This window comes from Electrophorus electricus, chromosome 10, assembly GCF_013358815.1.
Source record: "Electrophorus electricus isolate fEleEle1 chromosome 10, fEleEle1.pri, whole genome shotgun sequence".
NCBI lineage: Eukaryota > Metazoa > Chordata > Actinopteri > Gymnotiformes > Gymnotidae > Electrophorus > Electrophorus electricus.
Window position 1 is genome coordinate 21,199,342 of NC_049544.1, and position 10,079 is coordinate 21,209,420.

At 49.1% G+C, this 10,079-nt stretch overlaps 1 protein-coding gene across 3 annotated transcripts in view; it reads left to right on the top strand.

Moving 5' to 3' along the window:
- Window positions 1-9,793, top strand: part of cdkal1 (CDK5 regulatory subunit associated protein 1-like 1) — a 208,665-nt gene extending 198,872 nt beyond the window's left edge. For all 3 annotated transcript variants that reach the window (XM_035530936.1, XM_035530937.1, XM_035530938.1), the window contains exon 15: window positions 9,273-9,793. In XM_035530936.1, the coding sequence (XP_035386829.1) occupies window positions 9,273-9,428 (156 nt within the window). In that variant the 3' untranslated portion in view covers window positions 9,429-9,793. The remainder of the gene's footprint in view (window positions 1-9,272) is intronic.
- The last annotated feature ends 286 nt before the right edge of the window (window positions 9,794-10,079 follow it).

The window sequence follows — 10,079 nt, forward strand, 5'->3', positions numbered from 1 at the left end:
CAGAGAGAGAGACGTACAGAGAGAGCGAGACATACACAGAGACATGGAGAGAGACGTACAGAGAGAGAGAGAGAGACACACAGAGACATGGAGAGAGAGAGAGAGAGACACGTACACAGAGACACGGAGAGGGAGACGTACAGAGAGAGAGAGATTCTTATTAATGTATGATTATTTATTTTCCTTTCTTTTCACTTCTTTACATTTGTCATCTTGACCTTGTAACGGTAACCCCCCCCCCCACCGCTGTGTTGTCTGTTATTGTCGGTGTTGGCGTTCGTATTCAGGTTATTGCTCTGGGCTTGTGCTCACGCTCCCGTGCTTGTTTACCGTCTGCACTGTTTACGTGTGAGTGCCGTTGACGTTCACTCTTCTGTGTTTCGACGTGTTTAGTAAATGTCCGTCTGCGTCGGGAGACGATTGTGCTCCTTGTCCTGCAGCACTCGAGCGCCACAGATCCGTTATTATTTCATATCACTTACAGTTCTTTTCAAGTCCATTATTAGAACAGAATTCCTTAATTGCAAAGGTTCATTCATGTTTATTTTAATACTGCTTTGGCAATAGTGTTACTGCACATGGTCATGTCAATAAAGCTTACTGAACTGAAAGAGAGAGAGAGAGAGAATGAGAGAGAGAGAGACACACACAGAGAGAGAGAGAGAGAGAGAGAGAGAGAGAAAGAGAGAGAAAGGGGTGGGTTAGGCAGACAGGAGGCTGCTCTGATCTTGATTTATTGGATTTTGCCTCTCTGTTCCCAGTGAAGCGGAAGCATGCGCTAGGGGTGCGGTCAAGGGGCGGGGCCAGGGGCGGGGCCATGGCATGGGTTTTGCGTCCAGGTGCGTGCCCTCTGGCGCTGAAAAGGTCGCCTTTGCCAGAGAAGACCCAGGAGAGGGGGTGTGGTTCGCCCACGAGCAGCCAAGCCTGCAGCAGGAAGAGGGTGGGACACATTTATCCAGGTGTCCAACTGGCAATGATGCATACAGATTGTATTAGCTCAGGCTTTAAAAAAATAAAACATTGGCTGATTTTGCACTTATGCTCCCGGTACATCCACAGGACTGCGTGAACTGCAATCTGAAATGATAAATCATGTGGATTAATGTAGATTAATTTGTCACCCGACTGTTAATCTGGAGAAGAACTGGTCCGCAGGAGAATTCCGAAACCCGTTCCAACACAGCAGCGAACCGAACAGATCCAAGAGGGTGAGCGGCGTGTGCCTCTGCTGATCTATATCCCCCCGAGCGCGGACATACCCCCCCCCCCCGTGCCCCCAGAGCCGATGAGCGTATCAGCTCAGAGCGGCGCGACCTTGAGCTGATTGTCTCAGGGTCAATCAGTAACTCTTCTCAGGGCAGCGGCAGCGTCGGGGACAACGATGGCGCGTTTGCGCTGTAAACAGAGGAAATGTGAGCCATGTTTGTGTAGCACCTAAACAAACCACGCTGTGATAAGGCCCTGCTCTGTGTGTGTGTGTGTGTGTGTGTGTGTGTGTGTGTGTGTGTGTGTGTGTGTGTGTGTATGTGTATGTGTATGTGTATATGTGTGTGTGTGTGTCTGTGTGTGTGTGTGTGTGTGTGTGTGTGTGTATGTATGTGTGTGTGTGTGTGTATAAACAGCTTTGAATACTAGACTCCTGACACACCTCTGCCTGCCTCTTCACTATGTACACGAGGGCATTTCAGTACGTCTCCCTGGAGAATAGCTTTTTATTGTTATTTATTTAGCCATGTTTATGATTAATTCGAAGTGATAATTGGGTGTTAATTGATAGGTCAACAAAGACTTCTGAGAAGTCCCTAAAGATTCCCGTATAGCAACTCGCTTTAACAAACACATGCATCTGTAGGAGTTTGACGAAGCAGTGCTGTTCTTAGAATTACACTCTTCTGGGCTGAGATTGATGTTGTCATTCCTGGGATCTATGGGACCCACTCCTCTAGCTTGGGGGTCAGCCATGTTTTCCTGTTGTACATGACTGAGGTTCGTTAAAGCTGTTAGGAAGCAGGAGCTTCTACACATGATTGACTGCCTCATCATCTGGAAGGAGTGCGAGCGAGAGAGATTCCAAAACCAAGCTTTCTCCTTCACACCTGCCAGGTGTAATTGGCTCTAGATCCGCTGGAGAGAAGCCCTGTCCCGTTATCCCGACCCTTCCAGGCCCTGTCCCATTATCCCGACCCTTCCAGGCCCTGTCCCATTATCCCGACCCTTCCAGGCCCTGTCCCATTATCCCGACCATTCCAGACCCTGTCCCATTATCCTGACCCTTCCAGACCCTGTCCCATTATCCTGACCCTTCCAGGCCCTGTCCCATTATCCTGACCCTTCCAGGCCCTGTGTCCCACTATCCCAACCCTTCCAGGCCCTGTGTCCCACTATCCCAACCCTTCCAGGCCCTGTGTCCCACTATCCCAACCCTTCCAGGCCCTGTCCCGTTATCCCAACCCTTCCAGGCCCTGTCCCGTTATCCCAACCCTTCCAGGCCCTGTGTCCCACTATCCCAACCCTTCCAGGCCCTGTCCCGTTATCCCAACCCTTCCAGGCCCTGTCCCGTTATCCCAACCCTTCCAGGCCCTGTGTCCCACTATCCCGACCCTTCCAGGCCCTGTCCTGTTATCCCAACCCTTCCAGGCCCTGTCCCATTATCCCAACCCTTCCAGGCCCTGTCCCACTATCCCGACTCTTCCAGGCCCTGTCCCACTATCCTGACCCTTCCAGGCCCTGTCCCGTTATCCCGACCCTTCCATGCCCTGTCCCGTTATCCCAACCCTTCCAGGCCCCGTGTCCCACTATCCCGTCCCTTCCAGGTCCTGTCCCATTGTCCTGACCCTGCCTGGCCCTGTCCTATTATCCTGTCCTGCTGTTAATATTCTAATCATTATGTGTATGTATGTATGTGTGTGTGTGTGTGTGTGTGTGTGTGTGTGTGTGTGTGTGTGTGTGTGTGTGTGTGTGTGTGTCTGAGAGTGTGTGTGAGAGACATGGAGTGAGAGAGAGAGAGCGAGAGCACGTTTGTGTGTGTGTGTGTTTTGAGATGGGATTTCTGGCTCTTTGCATCATCACATGGTCTACTGGCCACTTTGAGGCAGGCAGCCGTTCAGATGCCTAGACACCTCCGCAGGGGTCCTCGATACGGTTTGCATTCGCCCTGACTTATAGAGCTAGCTTCAGGCATCCAGGCCTGAAACCATGCTCCTCTCCTTCCCATCTAACACCATCCCAGGAACACAGCCAGGCGTGCCAGGAAACACACCCCCGTGCAACTCTTACAGCTTGTTGCTTTGGGATTGCGTTATTCCCACATTTCACAGAGAAGAAAAGGGTCTCACATCAGTTCTTTGAAATGTGTCTGATTATGTAATTTCACTTTACTGTTTAACGAGTGAATGCTATCAGGCTAAAGGATGCTGCATATCCTCAGGTTAGCATTTCGGTTTGTGTGTGTGTGTGTAAACCTCACCATGCCTCCTAATAAGTGTGTTATTTACCAATGCCTTCCTAGATATGGTTTTGTGCCTGTGCACTGCTGTTCTGAATTATTTAGCAGACACTGCATCTTTGACTGCAGTTGTCTTATTAGTAAAATATTTTTTTACCTTATTTAAGAGAAATTGTTTTGTAGTCTGTTGCAAAATAATAATTCCATACTAATTGATAAGGTTTCTTTATTCTGCAAAGGTCACAGAATAGCTAGGTGGGTTAATTATATTTCCATCCCTGAGTAATTAAACTCGTTAATTAATTTTTTACTTTATTCTAAAAAGATTTTATCATGCACTGAAAATAAACAAAACCTCATCACTAAGGTGGCCCTGTTTGCAACCTGTCATGTTTTAATGATTATTTATTAATTTTAACGTGACTGTCAGGTCTACTGCATAATGTCTATGAATGCCAAGTCAGGATGTCTGAGTTTGTTCTATAATGTTGAGAAACCCGCCCCCCCCCAGTATTTAAACCTGCTCAGGTGAGTTGCACTCTGATGTCACACACCTGGCTGAGGTCACATGACAGTCGGTGGTGTAACGACGTTTCGACTGCATTGGAACAAAACCCAGAACTAAATACTAATGTGAGACTTGCTGTAATGTTGTGGTTTGAGGAGTTGGTCACCTGGGAGGTTTAGTGGTCAATACCCCCCCCCCCCCCCCATTACTGTTTGTTAAGGGTAGCCAAAGATAACTACCTTATCACCCATATGATCTGACCCATCACTGTAACTGAGAAGTGGCTGGTTGTAAAATTTGCATGGATCAAACGTTGGAAATGTTGTATGTAAAGTAAACCAGATAATTAGTTGAAATTATGATTAGCTGAATAAACAATCTGAGTAAAAGAACTTTGAACGTTGGCATTTTGACGCCTCGATGATATTTACTTATTTAAGTAAAACTGGTTTCTGACTGAAAACGTCTTTCCTGAACATGTTTGAAACGCTAAATCCACACTTCATTTCAAGTGTGAAATGAAAGGAATTAATTTCATATGAAATTAATTCATACATTCTCTATTTTGTACTTCTATCATAACAATCATAATTTGATTCCTTAATGAAACAAATCCAGAATGAACACGGACCAGTTTCACCCCAATTATTCAAAATAAAGTTCCTGGTTATTTAATAGAAGACAGCGATTGGCACTGGTATCAAATGTAAATGTATTAGATAAGAAACAGGTATTCTGCTGCTATGGGTTCTTTACTAAAGTCATGTGCGTTATCGTTCATGGAATTCATTTTGCACTCGTCTTCCAAATGACGTTTCCTGAGTATCTCAGCGTTGAGGGGAACGCCGCTGAGAGTTCTGCATATGCATCCCTGCTTATTCACTTCAAATTGACCCTGCATTGCCGTGGTTCTGGAATGGTCCTTTTAGAGGGAGAGCGAGAAGACAGGAGTACGTGAGGGAGAGCGAGAAGAGAGGAGAGATGTAGAGAGAAAGAGAAGGAGAGAGTGAGAGGATCGGCGAAGGGAAGAGCAGGTCCGTGTTCCTCTCGTCACGTTTTGGGGTCAAACTCTGGCCGTGGGATCGCACGTGTGACGCACGTCGGGATTCGGCGCTAATGCGCAGCCTGTCTGTGAGTAGTATGAGATACCAGCGTGCGAGATATTCGGGAAGACTCGCAGTAATGAGATTCCACCGTAGTGAAAGCTTTCACTCCAGCACAAATACTGATTGAAGAACAGCCATGCCTTTGTGTGTGTGTACGTGTGCGTGTGTGTGCGTCTGTGTGCATGTGTTTGAATACATGTGTGTGAGTGTGTATTCAGATTATCACCTTCACTCCCTGGGAGATTGATTGGTCTGGATGGCGTCTGAGAACTCGATGGTCATGCCCTTGACCCCCCCCCCCCGAGCACCAGCACCACCACCTCCACCCAGCCAAGCTTAAGGTGCTGACGGAGCTCAGAGGCAGACCAATGCGGGGTATCATCAGCATTGATTTGTATGTGCATGTATATAAATGTGTGTGTGTGTGTGTGAGAGAGTGCGAGACAGAAGAGGTGTGTTGAGCCGCTATCGGAGCAGGAGGCACACACGGATCAATGAGGCATCTGAATGGAGTTGCACGTTCACGTCATTCCTACTGACATTCCCGGGAAGGTCGCATGAAGAAAACAAGCACTACGGAATCAGGGCTATGGGTGACATGCCTCTGTCTGTAGGTGTGAGCTGCACGTTAGAGTCCACCATCCACACACACACACACACACACACCGTCTAGTACCTCTGCGTCTGGTCCACAGCCTCAGCATGATGCTGACTACTGATGTGCGGCGTTGAGCGTGGGGCGCAGGTCACGTCGGGTCAGGGCCTGCTGCTGGACTATGGGTTCGAGTGCCTGCCATCTACCTGATGTTGGGAGGTCAAGACGCCTGGCGCCCGTATCGGCTCGCTCCGCACTGCCCCGGCGAGTGCCCGAGATGTGGACATCAGCTCGTTGGACGGGTTTAAATCGCTCCAAACGGAGAGGGTGTCTGGGTTAGCAGGCCAAGCTTTGCTTGGTCATGTTCTCGGGAGCAGAGTGGCAGTAAGGTGACGCAGTTTCTCTCCACCTCTCCGCCCGTATGCGAGATATAAGCAGAGTGCACAGATTTGTAATAAGAGCATTTAGTGGTGTAATAAGAGTGATTAGAGATGTAATAAGTGTTTAGAGGTGTAATAAGAGTGACTAGAGGTGTAATAAGAGTGATAAGAGGTGTAATAAGAGTGATAAGAGGTGTAATAAGTGTTTAGAGGTGTAATAAGAGTGTTTAGAGGTGTAATGAGTGTTTAGAGGTGTAATAAGAGTGATAAGAGATGTAATAAGTGTTTAGAGGTGTAATAAGTGTTTAGAGGTGTAATAAGAGTGTTTAGAGGTGTAATAAGAGTGATTAGAGATGTAATAAGAGTGTTTAGAGGCGTAATAAGAGTGTTTAGAGGCGTAATAAGCGTGATTAGAGCACAAGGGCAGAGGTGTGTGGCCCAGCATTTGTCTTTTGTGGGCCCGTCTGGGCTGCTGGTGTGACGTCAGCTTCTGGTGTGGGCCACAGAGGCCTGTCATGGTCACATGGGCTGGGCGACTGAAGTGACCGCAGGGAACCTTGGGAGGGAACACGAGCAGCTTTTGGGATAATGCCACGGGTAAGACGGTGATCCGGTTACTCACCGAGGAGGGGGTGTGTTTGTGGTAACACACACACACACACACTTCAAATAAGAGACACCATCTGACATTTACACCTGTGGGTAAAAACCAACTTTTCCATACAGTGCCGTCATGGAGACTGGATTTGAGAGATTAAACACTTAATCTCAAATCTACTGCATATGTACAGGAAACAAATTCAGAATCTCTCACTTTTCAAGTACTTTTATTTGCTTCTTGAATGAATTAGTTAGTTTGTTCATTTTTTTCAGTCGTAATACTACCTCCACTTTAGCTGGCACTTTCTGGCGTGGAGCACTGGGTCAACTGGGTCAACAGCCCATGGTGGGCTGTTTGCTGGCTGCGATGGGGTGTTTGCTGGCTATAACTGTGTGTTTGGTGGCTGTGATTGTGTGTGGTGGCTGTGACTGTGCCTGAGTGACTGTGTGTGGTGGCTGTGACTGTCTCTGAGTGACTGAATGTGTGTGTGGTGTCTGTGATTGTGTCTGAGTGACTGAATGTGTGTGAGTGACTGACTGTGTGTGTGGTGGGTGTGACTGTCTCTGTGACTGTGTGCATGGTGGCTGTGATTGTGTGTTTGGTGACTGTATGTATGAGTGTGACTGTGTGTGGTGGCTGTGATTGTGTGTGTGGTGGCTGTGACTGTGTGAGTGACTGACTGTATGTGGTGCCTGTGACTGTGTGTGTGATGTCTGAGTGGCTGTGACTGTGTGCGTGATGGCTGTCACTGTGTCTGAGTGACTGTGAATGTGTGAGTGACTGTGTGTGGTGGCTGTGATGGTGTGTGTGGTGGCTGTGACTGTGTGTTTGGTGCCTGTGACTGTGTGTTTGGTGGCTGTGACTGTGTGTGAGTGACTTTGTGTGTGTGAATGACTTTGACTTTGTGTGTGTGAGTGACTATGAAAGTGTGTGACTGTGTGTGTGGTAGCTGTGACTGTGTGTGAGTGACTGACTGTGTTTGTGGTGGCTGTGACTGTGTGTTTGGTGGCTGTAACTGTGTTTGGTGGCTGTGACTGTGTGTTTGGTGGCTGTGACTGTGTGTTTGGTGGCTGTGACTGTGTGTTTGGTGGCTGTGACTGTGTGTTTGGTGGCTGTGACTGTGTGTTTGGTGGCTGTAACTGTGTGTGAGACTGTATGGTGGCTGTGACTTTGTATGAGTGACTGTGACTGTATGTGTGAGTGACTGTGACTGTATGTATGAGTGGCTGTGACTGAGTGTTTGGTAACTGAATATGTGTGTGAGTTACTGACTGTGTGTGGGGTGGCTGTGACTGCGTGTGTGATAGCTGTGTCTGAGTGACTGTGTGTGGTGGCTCTGAATGTGTGTGTGATGATTGTGATTGTGTCTGAGTGACTGTGTGTGTGATAGCTGTGTCTGTGTCTGAGTGACTGAATGTGTGTGAGTGACTATTCTCCACCTTCTGTGTTTGGATCTAGAGAGCAAAACACTTGTGTGTGTGAGGTGACTGATCAAGACAAGTGTAGAGAGAGGGAAGAAAGCAGGGAGCGAGATAGAGGGAGTGACGCACACACCCAGGAGGAAGGAACAGCTCCAGATGAGAGGTGTCGGAGAATGAGATGAGACAGGAGAAGGTGTTTCACAGAAGAGCACCAGCGCTGGGGTTGGGACATGGTCCAGCCTGATCCCAAATGGACTTCCTGTCTATGAGCACCGTTTAGACGTGTGAAGGTTGGATAAACTGTCCCACGCTCCTAATAACCGGGCTTACCGGAATAACGACGGCAAAGCTGTCCAGGTGACGGTCAGAGAAGCCCCCCCCCCTTTCCGTGGGGCGGGGTAGGTGTGGGCTGGGCTCCGTAACCGTCGGGGGAGCCGTGATGCATGAGATGCATGAGATCTGCAGGTTACATTTCCCACTGCTGTGGGCCTGAAATATCAAGCTGATAAACCAGTAACAGATCGATCGTCTGACTCTGACAGTGGACACCGTACCCTCTCACGCCTCTTTAGGCTCGGCCCTTCTGGCAGGGTGTCCGTTATAAATGAGATTTTAATGACCTGACCCCGTTACAGGAGACTGGACCAATTGTGGGGTGTTCTGGGACCCGGTGAGCGTGGCGGTGCGGTTCTGGTAGACAGCAAGTGACAGGGACACACCTCCGCCCGCCCGCGTCGGGCCGAGCCAGTGGAACGGTAAATCGAGGAGCGTCGCACTGAACTCAGCCGTTGGAAGCATGTCCCGCCTGCCGGTTCTTGTGGCGTTTCGTACCGAAGGCCACGCCCATAAAGACGCGTTTCCTTGTGAGAGCATGTTAACCTTGTTATGCTCTCTCAACATTAGATCTTCCGATAGTCCTTTGCGGTGTGTCTAAAGGCACTTATAAGTGATAAAAAACAAAAAAAGCCCAGCCCGTTTATCTTAACGAGTAGACAATGGCTGAAACGTTCAGCCAGGATTTAGTCATGCGCGTCGAGTTAACCCTGCTAGCCAATCAGAGCAGGCTGAGGATGAGGATGAGGATGAAGGCCTCTTCCCTCTGCCTTTGTGTGGTATGAAACACTCAAGGTAAAGCTGGAATTTGAAAGAAGCTGCTTTTTTATATATAAATATAAAAATTCCCTCTTTTACTGCCTCTTTTTTTCCCTTTTCACAGGAATTGAAAGGCTCGTGTCAGAGCGGCGTTCTGGCCCCCTCCACGCTGATTGGCCGGTGGTGGAGACGTGCCGATGAAGGACTCAAGGTGCTTTCGGCGGGGTTGGCTTTGCTGGCTGTTGCGCTCCTCTTTGTCTTCGAGAGCCTTCAACGCTGAAGGCGGAGGACCCGCCGCGTCGGAAGCTTCCCGCGGGGCCGCGGGGCTCCGTATCTCGCCACCTCCACTGTGGCCCTGCCGGGAGTCCAGGTCACGCATTTAGCTCATAGCCTCGTGGGAAGGACTGCGGACGCCACGGACTTGTGCTACTTATCGTAAAGGTTGCGTTTAACAGAGAATGCCTTACGTTTGTTTCGGTGCTTCATATGATCGCTTGTACCGTTTTTGTTTGGAATGGACTGGTGATGTTTTAGAAATGACATGGGTTTTTGGTTTTGTTTTTCTGTTTACTCTCTGTTCTCTTTCCCTCCGTTTCTTCTCAGTCCACACGTTTCACTGCCTGACCCAGACGCAAAGCAGTGACCCCCCCCCCCCCCCCGCCCCTTCTTTGTTCAGTGTAAATCAGCCCTAATAAATGAGATTCCACACCACTCCTCCCTGTCTCCCGGGTAGCGTTCCTGGAATGTCCTCCCTCACGGGGCTCATTGCGAAGCGACGCCGGCCGCCCCGACACCTCTGCCCGCGCACGCGAGCGCCCCACCATAAAACACCCTCCGAGTGCGTCGCCCCGGTGCGCGACCCGCTCGCTATACCTGAGAAGACCACGCGACTCCCTTATTGAAAAGCGCAAAACGCCTTTGCCCAGTTAAT